At 45.5% G+C, this 21,419-nt stretch overlaps 1 protein-coding gene across 1 annotated transcript in view; it reads right to left on the bottom strand.

Moving 5' to 3' along the window:
- The window catches only part of St8sia1 (ST8 alpha-N-acetyl-neuraminide alpha-2,8-sialyltransferase 1), a 119,070-nt gene that overhangs the window by 26,424 nt on the left and 71,227 nt on the right, over window positions 1-21,419 (bottom strand). The window contains exons 3-4 of the mRNA XM_055605665.1: window positions 18,136-18,245; window positions 10,174-10,266 (exon numbers count right to left, since the gene is read on the bottom strand). Of these exons, the coding sequence (XP_055461640.1) occupies window positions 10,174-10,266; window positions 18,136-18,245 (203 nt within the window). The remainder of the gene's footprint in view (window positions 1-10,173; window positions 10,267-18,135; window positions 18,246-21,419) is intronic.

Below are 21,419 nucleotides of genomic sequence, written 5' to 3'. Positions count from 1 at the left end.
TTCTTTCTTTCTTTCTTTCTTTCTTTCTTTCTTTCTTTCTTTCTTTCTTTTTTTCTTTCCTGGAATCAATTTGCACTGTTCATATAGGTATGGAAATAGGATGATTTGCTGGAGCATGACTAACCTCCAGGGACCACACTCCTAAAGAAAGCTGGCTCTCCCTTTTCAAGCAGCCATCAACTGTCAATAGCTCAACTTCAGCTTCCAAGCCCCTCCCCCTTCTGTGTTTTGAAATTTCCTTCTAGGACCTCTGGAAAACCATTTTTATCTGCATCTCTTCCTGTGAGTATTTAAGTCACTTTTCCTTGGGCTATGAGATTTCAGGTGATGCTGATTATTTTCTTGCTTTCTTTCTTTCCTTTTTTTTTTTTTAAGTAACCAAAAATAAAACAAACATTACAAAAAATTGCTTCAGCTTGGTGTGCACATTATTCTTGGGGCTGTAAATGCCAAGTCATTTAAATATTAGTCCTGAGCCTGTCTCACGTCTAGCAAACATTCATCTATCAATTCTGCTCCACTGGGCAGAATCCTGATGACTCAGGATTCTTGTACGGAATTGACTTCTTCACCTCCATCTCCCCAGTTCCAAGGGTGTTTGTCATCTCCTCCCACCGTGGACTGTCCTGGAGACTCCGTTCATCTCAGCCTTCAGAGGCCTGCTTTCTCTCTTGGGCACTTTGGTCCACTGCAGCACTGAGCATTGTGAAGCAAGTGAACAGAGGGGGGAAAAGGATACAGCAAAGGTGCGACCAGCAGCTAGGAAAACAATGCACTTGGCTTTGGGATTCTCCGTTTCTCTGCCCTAAGGAGAGTGGGGGTGAGTCACCACCACTTCCATCTTCTTAAAGATTTCTGCGCTATTTTGGTTATACCGGCGTGGTTTCGGATTGTGACTCCCAATCCAATCCAACCCAACCCTACTCCCATCCCCCTGCAGTTGGTGGAAATTCCCCGTAGTCTTGAGCAGGAAATGGCGATTCTCTTGTCCCTATTTTCAGTTGTCTTGTAAATTTTTTAGTCAATTTATTTATGGTGATTTAGTTAAAACACTGAAATAGTGCATCTCCTCAGAACTGCACATAAACTCCCTGGTACTTGACGGCACCTTACACTGTGTTAAACACTCAGTGGGACACGGAGAATAAAAGGATGGGGGAAAGGACCCGACAGCCTTGGAAGGCTAAGCCTGGTCAGTGACATATGTAGGCAGGCATGCTACACAAAGGGTGTGTGTGTGCTCAGAGGTTTCAGGGAGCACGTCCATCTTATAGATCAGTGAGGCTGAAGTTTGAGGCAAACAGGAGAAAATGGGATTGTGAGCTGCAATTCTTTGCAGAAGATACGGTGATCCAGTGAAAAACAGTGATTTGGGATTTTAATACAAATCTATACTGAAAGAGAACATTTCTTAAAGAACTGAAGAAAGATATTAGGACACTATTATTGGGGTTCTTGGCCAGGGGCTGTCAGAGCTGGAACAAAGACTATGGAAATAATATGCTAGCACAGTTTGTGGATAACATGGAAGTCATACTGAGGGGGCTTTGCGGTTGAATTTGTATGGATGGTGCCAGCACAAAGTACAAGAAGACAGAAGCACCCCTTACCGACAGGACTCATGGAACATGGAGGAAGAAGGGGCAGACAGGCAGTAAGGGCCAGAGGCTCAAGAGGGTTGCATGGCTGTGTGTCACACCCAAGAACTCACAGCAGCTGTGGTAGTCTGCACAACAGCTGCGCAAGGGCAAGTCAGTCAAAGTTCCAGCACGAATGGGGGAGGGGCTCATAAGGCCCCACCCCTAGCTGAGCAGCCATTGGTTGTTACTGGTCACTGGGGGAAGGAGAGTAACTCTTCTTTAATAGGGTTTGGCCCATGCCAGTGGATATCCCAATACTGTGTGCACATGAGTAGCACTAGTATGAAAGGGGTCAGGGGATGGATATGATCAAAATACATTGTATACATGTATGAAATTCCCAAAGAGTAAACGATTTTTTTAGTGTGACTGAAGACAACACACAGTAATGGAGGGATTGATGGGAAAGGTGACTGATGCTGTGACATTGGATGTGGGATGTCTGTAGGACTCCTAAGTGGATCAGACATATAGCTCTCTGAAATACTGAGGGCCCTGGAGGTCCGGGGTAGATCTGTACTAGTGGTGGTTATGGCCAAAGCTGACGGCCCTGGGTGAGTTCTCCAAGGGAAGGCAGCCTGTCTATGACTAAACCTGCAGCAGGAAGAAAGTCAGGGAAGGAAGGGGTGATTTTATCTCGGGATCTGTACACACACAGTTCATCTTGTTGAGGAAGAAACAGCAATGCTCGCTCACATCTGGGGGGACCCGCAGCTGTCTTTCCCCTCTTGCCGTTTTATTTAGTGTGAGGCTCCAGCCCATGAGATGGTGTAGCCCCCACACAGAGTTGCTGTTCTCGCCTCAGTTTATACTCTCTGACCCTCACAGCCACACTCAAAGGTATGCCTCAACAGGGCCAAGCACTGCTAGAGCCAATCAAACTGATGTTCAAAAATTAACCTTGACAGAAGATACATAGAGATACAGAGAACAAGGAAGAGAGAGGGGAAGGGAGAAAGCAGGAGGGCCTCAAAAGCAACACTGGAGAACATCACCATCAAGGTAACAGGAGAACTCCCCAAAGGGAGCCACGCAGGCAGATAAGTATGGTGATCCTCCGGAAAACAACAACAACAACAAAAAAAACCTGATTCCAGGGACACCGACGTAGTAGAAGTTGAGTCACGAACAGAACAGCTGCTGGTTTCCATCTTCCAAGCCATGGAATCTCTGCCACCAAATATTTATTTAACAATAACCTCTTCAACTAGTACTAACCAGAAACTCTTAAACAGCACAAATGCTCTCATCGGAAAACACTGCCATCTGAAATCCCTGTGACAAAACCTGTGCTCTGGGGCCATTCAGTGATACCAGGCACAAGTTACTATCCAACACGTATTTGAGATGCAAGCCTTTTCGTTTCACAGATCATATGGCACAATATGTAACCCAAGGGAAAAGGAGAAGGGAGGAGGCAGGGACAAGCTTGCAGGGCCTCAGGTATGGGGACAGAAGCAGGTGGTCTGGCTTGTGCCCTCTGTGGTACTTTGTGGCACGGAAGAGTCAGGTCTGTCTCCCCTTCCTTCCCAAAAGCCATGGTTAATCTTAGCAGCATCTGTCCTGGGAAGAGCTAGCTGTCAAAGTGCCGTAAGGCAAAGACCACTCAAGATTCCTTTCCAGTCTTCTGCCTAAAATCCTTTCCCAGCCCTCAGCCCCCTGCTTCCAGCCCTGAGAGAGTCAAGGGCTCTGTAACTCCTCCACATAAAGAATTACTCCATTTTATAAAAACACTACATTCTCTTTGCTCTGGTTGAAATGGAAAAACAGGAAGTGAAATAAAACATGAACCTTCATAGCCACAGAGACTCATCCATAAAGACTGGCTGATCCCAGGCCGTGTCATCTTCTTGAGGTGAGGGATATCCGCAACACAGGCGTTGCCAGGGTATCTGGTAGCCAAGTAGCACACTGGAAATAACGGATGGCTGACACAGAGGCGGGGAGAGGCTGGTGTGAAGCAAAGAGCCCCCTGCTTTTCTTCTCGGCACAACAATAATCTGTTGTTTGTTTGTTTGGGGGGTTCAAGAGACAGACAGAGTTTCAATGTGTAGCCCAGACTAAGCTCAAACTTGAAAACAAAACAAAAAACCCTCAGTGTCATGGAATTATAGGAGTTCAGAATTATAGCTGTATACCACCATAACCAACTAAATTTACAAACATGTCTTTGTAAAAGGAAGTTTTATTCCCCTGCTTCAATTTTTGTCTCAGTGGTTACTGCCTCTGTCTGCTAGACCTAGTTTTCTAGAAGGCCTGTCTTCTAGGCCTAGTCCCAGAAGCTTCTAGCCTCCACAAAATCTAACCTAGGCCTAGAATGTTTCTGCCTCTGAGATTTACTGTTGAATAAGCTCACTCTTTTTGGTTCTTACTGAGCTCTGGGACAGCTGGTTTACCTCAGCTGTTCTGGCTCAAACTCCTCTCCTAGCTGACTTATTCAATCTGGCTTCTCTCTTGGCCCCTGAATTGTTCTGCTTGGCCTCAAACTAACTCCAGCAATTTGTTCAACTCTTCTGGCTCCTTCTCATTCTCTGGCTCATTCAGTCTCCACCTGAATTCTCTCTTTGCAACCTGTATATTACTGTCCTGGTAAAAACTGCCTTTTTCCCTCTCTGAATTGCCCGTTGAGTAGCTTCCCTTTCCTCCCTCTTCTCATGAGAGTTGGGAGTATCCTATCCTGTCAGTTTGTTTTTTTTTTCTGATTCATCACTGTTTCTGCCTCTCAGTTAGACATCACTTTCAAAACACTGGTGCTTTCTCCTACAAACTAACTTTACAAACTAACTTTCATTGCTTGGGATTAAAGGCGTGCACCACCACGCCTGGACCTAAGCTTTTCTTTACCTGAAACTTGCTTTATACTACGCTGACCATGCACTCAGACCTACTTGCCTCTGTTTCCTGGGATTAAAGACGGGGCTGTATTATAGCCGGATCCCACAGACCTAGGAGATCTTTGGATGTGATCTCTTGAGAGAACAGCCATGTTCTGGATTGACATTCCTCTACATGTCTTCAGCAAACATCAAGCTGTCTTGGGCCGCTGAGTCTCCATGTTATGTATGACACACTTCACAAGGACAGGAATCACAAATATCGTGGGGCTGGAGATGCCTGTCTACTCAGTAACAAAGCAATGACATAGCCCTGAACGCAATCCTCATGTGTGCGCGCACACTCACACATGCACACAAAACCCAACATCCAGAAATATGCTTTTGAGATGATAATTCTGTAATCTGAGTAGGAAAGTTTCTGAAAGCCACCTAAGAAATATATTTAAGTGTCTAATTGTACTATAGTATAGCATGGTAATGCTTTCCCAGAAGCCTCCCTCTCTCCTCTGGAAACCCTGGCTTCACATTCTAATGTTATCACCATCAGCCCTCCAGTAATGTCTTCATTCCAGGAGACTCGAGAGATGTTTTCTCTAAGTGATCAACACAGATTTCTTCCCCTGAGTACCAGAGAAGGTAGAAACAGAAAAATAAACAACAATAACCCGCCCACATGGGAAGAAAATGCTTGAAAAGAATAAGAAGGGGCCTAGAGAAATGACTCGGTGGCTAAAGTACTTGCCATACAAGCGTGAGGTTCTGAGTTTGGATCTCCAGAACCCACATCAAAGCCACTTGGTTCGCCAGCCGACCTGCAGTGCCAGCCCACCAGCGGTGCCAGCTCATCTGTGGTGCACTCAAGAAGTGAGATGGCATTCCTAGTGTTAGTCACTAGCTAGACTGGCTGGAATTGGCAAGCTACAAGTTCAGTGAGAACCTGCCTCCATAGACAAAGTAGAGACAGATCGAGGACGGCAACTGATGTGAACATTGGCCCCACATGTGTGCATACATATGTCACGAGTACTTTCAAACTACATGTGAATATGCATATACACATGCATGCAAAATGGAGTGTAAGGGTCTGAGATGGTCAAGGACAGGTTAATCCCTTCTACTTAGTGATAATATACAAGGTCTGATGCTTAGACTGTACTGCTGTGCATTTAAAAAGTGCCAGATTATTAAAATATGGGAATAAAAATTACTGGGATGGAATAACTGTCAGTTGATGCTTGGAGGACCACAGGGGCAGGAAACCAGTGGACAGCTCCAAAAAGGTATGTAGGCTTGCGCTGCTCTCTCTCCCTTAGCCCCTCCCCGAGTCTGTGCCCCTGGGATGCCTAATCTTGGTTGTTAGCCTGACTGGATATGGATTTTTATCAACTACATTTTTTGTTGTGACAAAACACCATGCCCCAAATCAGGGTAAGGAAGAGTGTATTTTGGCTTAAGGTTCCAGAGGGAGAGTCCATAACAGCAAGGAAGGCCTGCAGTGGGTGACTGGATCAGGATGAGGAGAGATCACATCTTCACACAGGAAGCAGACAGTGTGAACTGGAAGTGAAACCTGCCCAGTGACACACGTCTTCAACCGTTAGGCTCCACCTCCTAAAGGTTACACAACTCCTCCAAACAGCACCACTAACTCCTCACTGACTCTTGGCCAAGTGTTCAAACAGCTCTGCCTATGGGGGAAAAAAAATCTTATTCAAACCACCACAGGAATCAAGTGTGAGGCAAGACTCTGGGCATGTGGATGAGGAGGGCTTCGCTTGGCCTTAGGTAGTCAGGGGAAGGCCATCCCTAAGTCTGAGCCGCACCTTCTGACTATGGCACAGGCATAAGGAGTTCCCAGGGTCCAGTGAGGACTGAAGACCATCCAGGATCCTTCAGTTCGTCCAGCCTCAAAGGTGGAGAAGCTATGGGTTCACCGCCTCCCCAGTGGGAAGACACCAGTGACTGGGCCACAGTGATTGTGAGTGCATGGTGGCCGCCACAGGTGACATGACAGAAACTGTGGCTCCTGATGGCGCCTTCTCATCTCTGTTTCTTCCATGAAAGAGAAGTGAATATTATTAGGTGCGAGGAGAGGAATGAAGAAGAAGTATTGGGGCAAGGAAGGTGGTATGGCGGAAGTGTTCTCCAGCTACTCTCTCCTTCAGATGGTTAGACCCAGCTGGGGAAAGGTGATTCCAAAATGGAAACCAAGCCAAGAAGGTGGCTCATGAGCTTCATGGTCGCTATTAGAGAGGGCAGAGGTCACGTGCCGTAGAGTGGGCAGACATGGGAACTGGCATGACATAGACACCGACTCAACCTCCTGTGAAAAAAAAGTCATCTCCAGACTTTAAAGAAAGCTTTGCAGTCCAAATATCAGAATATATTGATGTAAAAAAAAAAGGAAAAAGAGGAACAATATAAGCAGAGATATGGAAAGCGAGTCACCACAACTTATCTTAGACAGACATAATCACTGTTTATCCAGGCAGGACATGGGGAGGGTCTAGTTGGAAGCTACCTCTGTAAGCAATTGTTTGGTGGTGGAATTCTTCTGTAATAAACAGATGCAAGCCGGTTGGAAATAGGAGGTCTTGTCAATTATGCTTTAATAAAGAGCTTCCCTGTAGTAGCCTGCGGGGGCCTGTGGCCTCTTTCCTGCTGGCTCATCATGTAAAGGGAGTCGCGCTGAGCTTGATGTGTAGCTTGATGTGTAGCCGGCAAGCCTCTCACTTTGGATTTGATAATGTTTATCAGGTGTGTGTGTTTCACAATTCCCTCTATTCTGTTACCATTTGTATCCATTACTTTTCTATTGCTGGGACAAATCGTGACAGAGGACAGCTTATGTGGAGTTCCAGAGGGAAAAGAGTCTATGGTGACAGACTGGAGGCATGGCAGCTGGAAGTTCACATCTTGAACCATGAGAAGGCAGCAGGAAGAGAATTTGAGGCGGCATTAGTCTTCAAACTAGCAAAGCCCTTCTCCAGCGGCCTACCTCCTCCAATGTGGTAACACCTCCTAGGATTCTCCAAACAGTGTTACCAATTCTGGACCAAATAGTTCAGTGCTGAAACTATTGGGACATCTGATTCACACTACCACAGTGTCCGAATCACCAAAACATGGGGTAGACAGTCCTAACTGAATCTTTCCTTTTAAATAGTGTTACGGCTTGATGTGAAATGTCTCCCACAGGCGCGTGAGTTTAACACTTGGTCCTCAGCCAGTGATAGTGTCTGAGGAAGTTGTGCTATCTTTAGGAGGTCTCACTAAGGAAGTAGGTTTGGGACAGGTTTTGAGATATAGAAGGCCCTGTTTCCAGCCCCGCTGTCTGCTTCCTGATTTACCCATACAAAGTCAGAGTCAGCTCCAGCTGTGGCACCTCTTATCTGCTCCTGCTGCCATGACACCACGCTGCCATCTTACCATTAGTTTTGCTTTTGTTTAGTTTTGCTTTGCAGGTGGTGCCAGGGAGTGAGCCCAAGGCCTTGTATGTGTTAGGCAAGCACTCTACCACTGAGCTATATTCCCAGCTCCTAACACCTATGCTACTCACCACTGGAATATTGCATCTCTCATAAGCATCATGCCTCCTCGACACACTTCTTTCTCATCTCTGCTATGCTCGATTCTAGTTGTATTTGGTTTTGCTTTCTAATTCCCTGCTATGCTACAGACATCAAACTGAATGGCTAACCCTTGGTGCTAACAGCAAAACACTGCCTTGGGTTTGGAGAGAAGAAAAAGAAAAGAAAAGAAAAGAAAAGAAAAGAAAAGAGAAGAGAAGAGAAGAGAAGAGAAGAGAAGAGAAGAGAAGAGAAGAGAAGAGAAGAGAAGAGAGAGAGGAAGGAAGGAAGGAAGGAAGGAAGGAAGGAAGGAAGGAAGGAAGGAAGAAGAGGGAGGGAGGGGAGGGAGAGAGGGAGGGAGGGAGAAAGGAAGGAAGGAAGGAAGGAAGGAAGGAAGGAAGAAAAGGAGGAGGAGGGAGGGGGAGGGAGAGAGGGAGGGAGGGAGGGAGGGAGGAAGGAAGGAAGGAAGGAAGAAAGAAAGAAAGAAAGAAAGAAAGAAAGAAAGAAAGAAAGAAAGAAAGAAAGAAATCAGCAGAAGGGACACAAGTCTCAGGAACACCATCTAAGACTCAAGTTATGAACTTTAGGGAGAAACTGCTTTACCTTTTTTAGGGCCAAGTTACTTTCCTGAATAGTCATGGTATGTTTTCTGAAAAGTGTGTACAAAAAGTGTTGCTAAGAAATGGGTAAAGGGCTCGCTTTAAGACTTGCTCCCACCGGTAAGGGGCTAAGTTTGGATCCTCAGCACACATAAAAGCCAGGTATAGCAGAGGGGACCTGAAACCCCACACTGTGGAGACATGTGACAGTCCTGTGGCCTTGCTGGCCTGCCCATCAATCCAGCTAATCAGCAAGCTCCGAAGTTAGAGACCCTGTTTCAGAAACTAAGATGAAAACTTAATTGAGGAATACACCCAATGTCAGTCTCCAGCCTCCAAGTGTGGGCACAAATAGACAGACAGACAGACACACACACACACACACACACACAAAAGAGGTGGGAGAGAAACAAAAAGAAAATATTTATTAATGCATATAGTCTGATGTTGCAAAGACCTCCAAGTCACAAAAGGACACAGGTGAGGAGACCACTCCTGAGTGGGGTGGGGGTGGGGCCAGACTATCTCCAGAAGAAACCAAAATGGCTGTGCTTTATCTTACTCAGCAGACAGGCTCTTGGCAAGCCCCCACATCTTATTTTCATGTTGAATAATTAGGTGTCAGAAAGATGATGATTCTATCAAATGTCACTGTAACACTTACTTGAATCTAACAGGCAGTCTTTGTGACAGAGAGTTAACTTACTAAAGAAATCTGACAAAGAGCCCTGGTTTTCACGCAAGGACAGGTTACACCAAAAAGTACTCAGGTTTTGACAATGTCTTCATAAAGCATGTAAGAAACATAAGGAACTGAAAATCTACAGTTTAATTCCTGCCAAAAATATTAGATAAACTGGTTACAATGAAGAAAAAGACGGTACTTTAAAAATTATTTTGGGTGCTACTTGAACAAACAAGTTTGAAATCCAGTGGGTCAGGGTCATTGGTGTACCCTGTCCTCTCTTTCCCCCCAAACAGTCATAGCTCACCAGGGGGCTTCACCACCTAGAGACTGACCCCCCAAACACTCTCATTGTAGTTGTCAAGTTTTCTTGAACTGAGACCAGTAAGAATTTTCCATCTGCCCCCAAGGTCTGATACAGGGTAGTCAATCTGTTACAGCTGCCTCCAGGTGTGCGGGTGGAAAATTGGTCATTTCTTTGTTTTTGTTTTAATAAGTCAGTTCACAGTTGCTGATCAGAAAGTCGGACCGGAGCCAGCACGCTGGATAGAAGTAGTAATGAGTGGGCAGGATGCTGTGCTGTGCTGAGCAAAACAATCAATCCCCCTGTCATTTCCACCATCTCTAGCAGAGAGTAGCCAAACCCCAGAGGAAGCATCAAACGCCGAGGACTCCCATAACACTGCCTAGTTTATTTACGATCCCTCCTCCATCCTTCCTGCCTGTCCAGATGGCTTCCCTCTTTGTTTGCGAGCCCGAATTATGCTCACTCCCTTTAAGATGCTAATGACTTCACAAACCTTCCTCTTTAGTCCCCCACAAAGAGAAACCATCAAGTCTTACCTCTGGCGAATTATGCTGGGATTAGCTGTCACCAGCTGAGTCTTGGAGCCGACATCTCTGGTGTACTCACTTGACAAGGGAGGAAGATTGCACCTAGAAATGCAAGAAGCAACATTTCAGAGTGACTCACGGACTTTTAAATCAAGTGCTTACAAGGACACAAATAGGAATGCTAATTCCGGCTCTATTCACAAATAACTGTTTTCAGCACCTTTCCCTTTTCATAGCCGTTAGATGATTAATTAACCATTAGAATCATCAAAATGCTTGGGGGAAGGGTTGATTGGCTGGTTGGATTTGTGTGTGTGTGTGTGTGTGTGTGTCTACTGTTTTAAAAGAAAATGTCAGTGACAGAAGTAGGTGGTCTTCCAAAGAGAAGAGATGGTATCTACAATGTATCTGTTTTGTTGAAAATACTTCTGGAGCCATGGCTCTAATCCCAGCACTCAGGGAGGCAAAGGCAGGCAGATCACGGTGAGTTTGAGGGCAGCCTGGTCTACAAAGAGACTGTATGACAACCAAGGCTACACTGAGGAACCCTGTCTTGAAAAGAAAGAATATACTTCTGAAGCATGGTGTCATCTACCTGCAATCCATACTTGGGAGTGTTATACCCAGTTTGCAAGCCCCCAAAAGATCTACAGGAATCGACTTCGTTGCAAAACACATGAGGGTCTTTTTATTGTAAATTACAAGCTGCAGCTTGGACCCACAACACCCACCGCTGAAGCGGTGAGAGCTGAGCGCGCCGTCCCCAGGTTAGTTGGATGATTTATAGATTCTGGTCCCTCCCAGCATGCCCAAGGGGGCAATTCCTGCCTGGCAAGCATCTATTGGTCAAGATGCTACATTTTGAATCGATCGGCTATAGGAAGGTTCCCAGACCATTGACCATGACCAGGTGTCCCTCCCTAGGGGGAGGGTCCAGTTTCCTAGCAACCATATCTCTAGTGGGTGGGGAAAGAATGCAGCGAGGTAGCTCTCCTCTCAGGGCATTACTAAACTAACTTCTTTACCGAACCTACTTTAGGTCTTAATAATAGCTGCTACTTTATCTTTTGGTCTCTCAGGAGCCTGGAGGCTACAGGATTCAAAGCCAGCCTGGGTTACACAGTGAGTTTGAGGTCAGCCTGGGCTACATGAAACCTTGTGTCAAAAATAAAAATAAAACAAACAAACAAACAAACAAACACGGGCTTGAGAGATGGCCCAGCTGTTAGGAGTGTTTTGTGTTTAGTGCTCTTGAAGAGGATCAGGACTCAGAACCCACATGTCAGTTCATAACTGCCTACAAATACAAACCCAGCAGATCCGACGCCCTCTTCTGGCCTTTGCTGGTACCTGCACACATGTGATGCATATACACTAACACAAATTCACAAAAAAATAAATCTTTATAAGTAATGAAAATAGAAAGAACATTTGAAGCGGTAGAAAGAGTATTTTAAATATGAAGTGAGAGATCGGAAGGTGGAAGGCAGATGTCCCTACACATACTCTCTACCCACATAAACACTGAAAATTATGCTATTTCTAAATGGACATTGTAGCAGCACTTTCTGGGTCACATACTATTCAGCTAACTTGTGAATGATTTTTGTGTATGCAGCCAAGGTAGAGGTTGATTAAGGGGATGACATAGGACTTCATCACCCAACAAGCTGCAAAGGAAAAAGTAAAAGTGGTGTGTGTGTGTGTGTGTGTGTGTGTGTGTGTGTGTGTGTACATGAACATGCATGGGCATGTGTCCACAAGTGCACACACAGGTGGAACCAGAAGTCACCATTAAGTGTCTTCCTCAATCACTTTCCACCTTATTTTCTGAGACAAGGTATCACTGCTTTAACTGCACTGGCTGGGCAGGGAGCTCCAGGCATCCTCCTGTCTCCATTTCCACAGCACTGGGATTATAAACCCGGGCTACCATGCCTGGCTTTTGTTGGAGTGGGGGGGAGGGGGGTTCAGGATTCAGGGGATGAAATTCAAACCCACACACTTGCATGACTAACACTTTACCAGCTGAGCCATCAGCGATGTGTTCTCCATGAAATAAAGCAGTCACCCTACAAGCACCCTCACACTCCAGCCCTATTCAGCTGATGCCCTTGGTAATGATGCCTTAGGAGTATATTCAGTAGGAAACTCAGCTGTTTCATATCCACACCTGTGGCTTGCTGCCTGTGGGCATCAGGAATTTCATGCATTTCCCTGGCCGTAGTTTCTCCATGACCTGAAACTAGAGTAATGACTTTGCCTTCCTTCCTGGGCCCCACATACTAAGGGGGTTTGTATTTGTAGGCAGTTATGAACTGACACGTGGGTTCTGAGTCCTGATCCTCTTCAAGAGCACTAAACACAAAACACTCCTAACAGCTGGGCCATCTCTCAAGCCCGTGTTTGTTTGTTTGTTTGTTTGTTTTATTTTTATTTTTGACACAAGGTTTCATGTAGCCCAGGCTGACCTCAAACTCACTGTGTAACTCAGGCTTGCTTTGAATCCTGTAGCATCCAGGATAAGAGACCTAGCCTAAAAGTAGCTATTTTGCTGCTTAAAGAAAGGAGAGAGAGACAGAGACAGAGAGAACTCAAAACTATTGTTAGAAATCTGATTTTGTATCTACACTGCAAATTTTCTCCTCTCCAGCCATGCCTGACTTGACTCCTGCCACATCAAAGCATGTCTAATTGCATCATTTGTTTATTTAAAAAAAAAAAAAGATGTTTTTACAAATATTGTGGTCTCTTCGAGCTGCTATGTTTTCCCAACAATGTGACCTGAGAGATGAAACTGTCACACACCTGTCAGCTGATCTGTCCTCATCCCTAACTTCTCTTTCTTCTGAGCCCCATGACTCTCACCAGACCAGACCATCCAGGCGGAACCAGCTCCATGTTGATTTAAAATCTCCCTTTCATCTGCTTGTGGGTAAGAAAAAACTCGATTTTCTGGAACTCACACATGGATCAATCTGCCAGATGGTGACTTGTTGAGAGCTCCTTGAGAACAATCAGTGGGCACTGGGGAAAGCTACTGAGGAAGCCGGTCACAAAGCCCACTCCTGAGCCATCTACCAGCTCACAGTGACATCATCTGCCGTGTGGTGTCCTGAGGAGTCTTGTGGAAGAGTGGACTCAGATATCAATACCAGACTCTGTCAGACTGTAGTATACAACTGATCATGAGTCACACACCAGGCTTGTGTGAAAGGTATCTCACTCAGCTGATCTTTGCAAAAACAAGATGGCGTCCCAAATAAACTACAAGCTAAGACTGGGCCTTGCCTCTTAAGAAAGCTTTGATCTAGACTGCCCTTGCTAAGGTCTGAGAATTAACTGTGGGCTCTAAGCTTTGCCAGAGAGTCCTTGTAACCTGTTTTGTCAATAACAAATTAGTTTTCATGCATAAATATTCTTTTTCTTCTGTGTTCCATGATTCATATGCCTGGACCCATTTATTTCTTCTACCACAGAGTAAAACCCCAAAAACATTTTGTCAATAAATAAGCAAATCCAAAACAAAAACAACAGTGAAATTCAAAGAACCATTCTTTTCCTGTAATGGGGGGAGCAGGGGTGCTCATAGCAAGAGAGGTTTCACGAGTGGCTTTCTGAAAGTTGACGGCAGAGCATGGGGGTGAAGAGCATGCCTTCGTTCCAGGGAAATATTCTCTCCCAGCCCCAAAACAGGGGCATTTCCTGTATCTCTTTTCTTCGGAACAGTGAGCTATGATTTTAGCTCCTCGATCCCTAAATTGATAATTACGTGGATTTACATAAAAGGCCCATTTAACACAGTCAAATTGTTTCTAATAAGTCATAATTGTGTAAATCGTCCCATACTTCCCATTATTGCTTGTTGGCACAACTGAGAGATATTAGTGGCTTAAAGTGTCTCCATGGTGGTAAAGCTTATAATCCTGAAAGCCAGCCAGGCACAGGAGAGTGAGAAATTCCGTGAACTGATGAGGAATGGGCAAGTTGAATAAGAGACTCAGTGTGTGTGTGTGTGTGTGTTCAAGTGCCGAACAGTCCTCTGCACACAATCCATAAGAATGTCATCATGCTGTGATCTGTCTGTCTTTAATATGTAACCATTATCTGTCCTGTAAGTGTTCTCGAGAAACTGAATTTAAGAGTTTGCTGCTGTTGCTGTTGTTGTTGTTGTTGTGAGACCGTGTCTCCTGCAGGCCAGGATCGCCTCAAACTCACAAGGCTGACCTTAAACTTCTGATTCACCTCTCAGGTACTGGGACTAGAGTTGTGCCCTACCAAATCCAGTTTTCTGCAAATACGATACCCACTGAGCTAGAGCCCAGCCCCACAGGGTTATTTTTAAAGGGCTACTTTTGGTTAAAGAGTAAGTGTGCACTTTGGAAAATGGGAAAGTAGTTTCTAGCATTTGAAGCGTATGTTTAGAAAATGCCTATGAAAAGTACATGATGGAACAGTTGAAGGGCGGGCCCAGGGAACAGTCTCACCTGCGGTCAGGGAGCAACAGGCAGGGCTATGTGGAGACCCTTTTCCCCACTTCGTTTGCCCATGTCACACACTTTCTAAGGCCCCCACTTACTCAGTAAAGGTTTCGTTTTGAAGATCTAACAGTGTACTACTTTTCTGGCTGTGCCCCAACCTGTATGCTATACTCCTGTTCATCAACAGGTCTATCAGTTGCCAAGTCATACTTTAAAAATAATTTATCAGTTATCACGCATGGGCTGGCGAGTTGGCTCAGTAGCTGGAGATAACTGTCACACAAGCCTGGGACACGTAAAGATGGGAGGAGGGGTCCAACTTCATAATGGTGTCCTCTGACCACCAGCATCGCACACTGCACAACAGTATCAAGTAACACGGTGCTCCCACTTACTAGCCAAAGCTAAACTTTTTAACATTTTGAATACATTATGAAAACAGCACTGTTCTGGAAATCAAAGGAGCATGGACACACAGCTCTGAGCGCAATGGCATCTCCTCTAATTCTTGTCCACGTCAACCCTTCCCTCATTCTGTGAGCATCACACTGAAGGCTGTGCAGTGAGGTCTAATCCCAGGTACTCAATAGTTCTGACCTTGTATAGCATCGACAGTAGACTGTGGAAAAGGCCAAGCAGGTTGTGTCCATTTGGGATAAGTGGGGCACCATGAGATAATCCCGTATGGTGCTTACGATCTCCCTTCTACATGTCAGATTGAAATATTCATCTTATTAATGGTAGTCACACACACCCCACACACACACACTCACTCACAAACACATGTACACACAAACACACAGAGACAAACATATATACACACATATACACATTACAGACACACAAACACATACACACATATGTACATACACCAGGAGCAACAGAATTTGCTTTTGCTAAAAAGCTTGACTTCCCCCTTGGGCTCTCCCCTCCTTGAGAGCAGGAGGAGAGAGCGACTGGCATCTTGTGCCCATACTTTAGATGCTACAGCAAAAGAAAGTCACAGTTCTTAGCCCTTTGTTCTAGGCCAATAAAACCTTGTAGGGCTGGCCTCCTGCCCTGAACAAGGGCAGTTATCCATGAGGGCAAGTGTGCACCCTCCCGGATGAAGAAGTAACACTAAGGGAAGACTCAGCACGATGGACCAGCTTGCTGGACGGGGCGAGAACTAAGACAGCGGCAGGTCAGTGGTGGACAGAGCATGGGACTGCACAGTCTGCTTGAGCTGCTGCACCAGGCTCTTGCTCCACTACGCTTCTTCACTTAATAACTGGAGAAAGCACCTCATCTGTGCTCAAGAGCAAGTTGAAGTTTTGAAAAGGATGCAAACGACACAATGACACAGTATTCATAGAACTACAGATGAAGTCAGGGGCCACGAAGGGCAGTTTCCTTCTCTCTCCTCAAACAGCCCAGGCAGAGGTAAAATAATACTGTGGAGGGCTCTCACCTGGTCATCTGTGCTAGCATGACCTCTCAACTCTGTGCTCGTGATTAGCTCTTCAGCCTCACGTCATACCCGGGGATTGGAGCGGTGTCTGACATAAGTTGGGGTTCCCTGTTAGTCTCATCTGCCTCTGCCGCCCATGAGATTTTATGCACTCCTACGACTTAAAAATACTTCTCCTATGCCTTCTTCCACATTTCGTGACACCCAAGCAGCACTCACTGGAGCTGTAGAGGTTGCTCCATGAAACCTTTCTCTGATTTAGCATGTATTAAAACCTTGTTCTTCAGCAATAAAAGGATTTGGCGCTAGTGCCTCTCCTGCATCAAGGGCTATGCTGTCTTAAATTCAAAGTTCTCCACTCCTTTTCTTTATGATTTGTACACATTACGAAGATTTGAAATTTTTTTTATTTTGTTTTAAGAAAATAATCAGCAGTGGAGAAGAAAACACAACTCTTCAGTGGAAAAATTACATTAGAGTACAATTGAAGCAAAGTCAGGAATGGAAGGACACTCACTCTCCCTCACACATACTCGGCACCCATAAACCCACATCCCCACTGCTACAAGTTTCACAAAGTAAGAACATGCCTTGATGGCAAAGCAACTCTTCCCTGAGAGGGTATGTAGAATTCTCTAGGAAATTGCCTCCATCTGAAATGCTCCCAAACAGCTCAGAGCTCCAGTTTGGTTTAGAATTCTTAGAGCCCCACCCCCATCCTGCATAGTGTGTGAGAGTGTGTGTGTGTGTGTGTGTGTGTGTGTGTGTGTGCATGTAAAGACTAGAGGTCTACAACAGTGTCTTCTGCATCCACCCTCCAGCATATATTTTGAGGCAAGGTCTCTCACTGAGCCTGAAGCACATCAATCCAGCTAGACTGGCTGCTCTAGAAGCCCCAGGCATCCTCCGGTCTGCACCTCCCTAGCTCTGGGATTATGACTATGCCTAGATTTTCAGGTGGATGCCAAGAGTTGAATTTAAGTCCTACCTGGTTACAGAATCCTGTCTCATAGTCATTCCCATGTCTTTGAAATCCTGGGGTTCGCCTGAAAGATTCTCCCAACCTCCCGGTGTTCTTTTGTTTCCACACTGTGTCTCAGACACACTGAGCTCCATATTCCAGGGGCCACAGTTAAGCTTGAGCTCATTAACTGTTCCACATCCCACCAGCCCAGCACCTCCACTCCACAAGCCCACCCTGCGTGGCCCTGTCACTTGCTCCTTACACCACGGTACCTCATTGCAGCGCCCACTCCTTAGCGTGACTAGGCTTCCGGATGTGTCGCCTTACAGGACTTCTACCTAGAGCCCTCCTTCTTGACACTCCACCTTTCTTCCTTAACCAGACAACCTCCATCTGATCCAGCAGCCATGTGCTGGCCTCAGCAGCTTTTGCTCAGACTCACCCAGCACTAGGCTGCCGGACTCCAGCCTGAAGGTGTCTTCCCTTGGTCAAGCTTAGCAATTTTTATCACTGCCCTGAAAGGGCCTCTTGTCCTTCACAAAAGCTCATGTCCCAAAATCCCCATGCGTGGTCCCTTCCTTTTTATCTGAAGTTCCCTCCCTGCCCATTCTTGCCAGTTGCAGTCACATGCAGACCAAAACCTTTTAAATCTTTAGATCCCACTGGTTCCTTTCAAAAGCTTTTGTGGAAAACTAAGACAAAACAGTACACTTACAATGACTAAAATGTTTATTCATACAGAGTTAGCCCTGAGGAAAGAGCAATTTTCAAGGTTTTAATCACCCAGCTACATAATCTCAGGGACAGTCTGAGCCCCTCCACTTCTTCTCTCTGCTGCCTTCATTAGCAGCAGAAGCTCCTCTGCTTCAGGAGCCTTCCCGGCTTTGAACTTTCTTGGAGACCCTCGCTCCCCTTAGCACACTCCTAACCTCACTTGTCTAGGGCTTGAAAAGAAGCTAAAGATGGGCAACAGGGGATTAATTGCCAGCCACTAGGTTTGAATGGCCCCAGGGCTTATGGAAGGGGTGGGAAAAGGGAGAGAAGTCAGAGGCCACACTGTGGGTGCTCGCTCTTACCGCATGACAAAATTTGCTTCATCTATTTGACGGCCACAGCCACTCATCTTCAGAATCCCACCGTTTCCCACCACCGCACATTTCTTCAATGGCAGCTGGAAGGGGGTTGCCTAGCAACAGAAAACAAGGCGTGTTTTCACTGCAAAGAACATACAACCGCTCTGAAATCATTGTTGACAGCAGACCTTAGCCATTTGAAGGAAGTCTCAGCAGGGCAAACAGATTATTGGGAAGAAGGATGTCACTGATTTTGAGGAGAACAAAATGGCCTGTTTCTTTGGGGTTTAAAAAAAAAAGAATAAAACAAAACAGAAACAACAACAACAAGCCCCAGATATTTAAATATAACAACTTTTCTTTCTCAAATTGGCTGAGAGCATAGCACAGGATATTTGTTAGGGAAAACAGGAAAGTCCAAACTAAACACAGGATTGTTTCTAAAGTTTTTAAATAGGAAATAAAATAAAAGAAATTCTATTCTCCTGTGTGATTGCAGTGACATGTTCACTTCCCAAAGGTTTCTGGGTATTTCTTTTGTTAACTGCTAGGGGACAAAAGAAGAACACAGAAGTCTGAGGCTTCAAGATTCACAGTGTGGGATATGAACAGAGAGAGAATTAATGAGAGTATGAACCTGGGCCAAACACTAAGCTGTGGCACGAAGCTGCTGACTTCGCTGAGGAGAAAGCCATACCAACCACCATGTGAAGCCAAGTAGACAGTGGTGAACCCCCGCACTCAGACAAAGCTTTGTCATTTGAACAAGTAGAGGGCTGGAGAGACCACTCAGTCAGTAAACTACTTGCATGAAAGAGCAGAATGTGATTTGTGTGTGCTTGGAATCTCAGCATGGGGGAGGGGGTGAAGAAGACAGAGAGATACCGGCACTCACTGAGAGCCAGCTGAGCTCCAGGATGAGGGCAAGACACTTCCCCCAAAATAAGATGAAAAGCAATTGATTAAGACGCCCAATGTTGACCTTTGGCCTTCAGGTACATAAACACACACACACACACACACACACACACACTCACACACACACCCCTCACATAAACAAAGGCAATAGTGTTTGCTGGAAGCAAATGCTTGTAAGCTGAAGAGCATACTGGGTGAGTCTGTGTGGAACCCACACAAGACTCAAGCCAGACAGCATGTGACTTTCTCCTGCAAATATCGAGCTAGACTGCAAAGAAAATGTCCTGAGTGCCCCAGTGCTCCCTGGAGCGCTATTTATAGTGCCAGGGACTATGGAAAACCAGCAATGCTCCCTGAAAGCGAAATGAATCATTTGGCCTCTTCTAGCCCGGTCAGCAAGAACTGCCAGGTACCTAGGCTCTTTGAAGCTGCTCTTGAAGGAAAGACCTTGTAAAGCACACAACAAGGTCTAGAAAGTAACTAGTCTGACAGGCCGTGCTGGGTGAATCACATGCAAATAACACAGACTATACCAAAGAGAAAATGGAATGAGTTCATGAATACACAGTAGATAGCTGCTGCCTAGGCATGAAGTAATAACTCAACCAGGGGAAAAAATCCCCAGAGTCTCTACTTTCATTGGTAGCTGACGGAAGCATTTAGTGCAGTGTGAGAAGATTTTATTCCTGTGATCTCTAGTGGTAAAATGAACAGCCAGCACTATGTAAATATTGGTAATAAATGTGTGGCGTCTGGAGCACGTTTCAGCATTTGCCCACAGGGAGAAAAGAATTGCCTGCTTTACCCCAGCACAGATCAGCCCAACACACTTCAGAGTGTAACACATGGGGAGAGACAGGCAACAGAGAGCATTTGACAATGGAGTTCAAACAATACATGTTTATTTTTAGTCACCCCTAAGAGAAACATTTGGAATCAACACCTTAATAACAGCGCTATCTATAACCAATGAGACGGAGAGTTAAGCAGCGATGGCCATGTTGGCTTTTCTGCATATTCCACAATGTTTATTGTGACATATGGGGGCGTGGGGACAAAGTACAAACCCACGTTCCTTTGACACTCACACTGTACTGGAGAACGGTAAAGAAATGGGGATACGGGAAACAGTATGACAGATGGTGAGGTGGTCTGTCAAGAGACACAGGATTGACACAAGAGAGTCCAAAACTTCCTGAGAGGGACTACAAGATCAGCAGGGTGATCAGCTGGCACACAGCACACCCTGGAGCAGATGACTGTAAGAGTTGGAGTGCGAGAACTTGGATATATATGTATACGAGCCATATATATTAGATATATATGTATAGGAGCAAAGACCCTTGAGGAGGGAACAATCCTGGGGTGAGAGAGAGGGGCAAGAACCTCCTTTGTTGGCTGGTGAGTCAGCAGGAAGAGGGAAGGAGTAAAGATTATAGGAAATGAGTGCAGAGGTTGGTGAGGCCATGTAGGGTATCACATAGACACTGGTTTTTAGTCTAAGATGAGAACCAAGTCAATGGAAATGGGCAGAGGCCTGGTGTTCTGACTCATGCTGGAGAGTGAGCGAGCTCAACAGTGTCTGGAAGAAGGGCAAGGGAGGAGTCTGCTGTGATAGTCAGCCCAGGGATTTTAGTGACCTGAAAGTGGGTGACAGGAGTGGGGAAAGTGCTCAGATTCTGGAGGGATTCCGGAGAAGGTACCAAACATATTTGCTGCTGTGCAGAAAAAAGGTAAGGAAAGAAAAGAGGAATGGTTCCAAGAGCTTTGTCTTCAACAAGTGATCAGCTGGTCCATGAGCTCTAGTAGACCACAGCAGATGTCTGGGGTACTGATTAAAAGCGCAGGCTTGAAGGCTTGGCTAGCTCAAGTGATAAGGCTCCTGACCCCGAATCTGAAAAGCTCAGTCTTATGAACATCAGGTGACATCCAGGTGACCTCACCCAGTGGGTTACTGAGTGCACAGTCAGGGAACCAGTCTGGGTGAAGTGAAAAATGGAGAGTGGTCAGGTTTTTAAATTCAAAAACCTGGAGTGCAGAACAGAAAAGAGAAGAGGTCTTAGGGAACCAAGTGGAAGGAAAGAAGTAGTTGAGAAGGAGGGAAAATGCAGCAGCTGCTCCTAAAAGACAAAGGGCTGAAACAGCTGGAAACTGCCACTGGACTGGGCAGCAAGAAGGTCAGGGATGTCCTTGGCCAGCAAAGGTTCAGCAGTAAGAATGAAAGGTGACCTGAATCTACTGAGTTAGATGTATATAAATGTATATCAAATTAGACGTATATTAGAAAAACATATACCCCAAAAATGCAAATATGTAAATATACAGTATAAATATGTAAATACTCACTACAAATAGGCAAATATGTAAAT

Source organism: Psammomys obesus, unplaced genomic scaffold (genome assembly GCF_907164565.1).
Source record: "Psammomys obesus unplaced genomic scaffold, mPsaObe1.curated_primary_1811, whole genome shotgun sequence".
In the NCBI taxonomy this organism is placed as follows: domain Eukaryota; kingdom Metazoa; phylum Chordata; class Mammalia; order Rodentia; family Muridae; genus Psammomys; species Psammomys obesus.
This window is presented reverse-complemented; position numbering and strand designations above follow the sequence as displayed.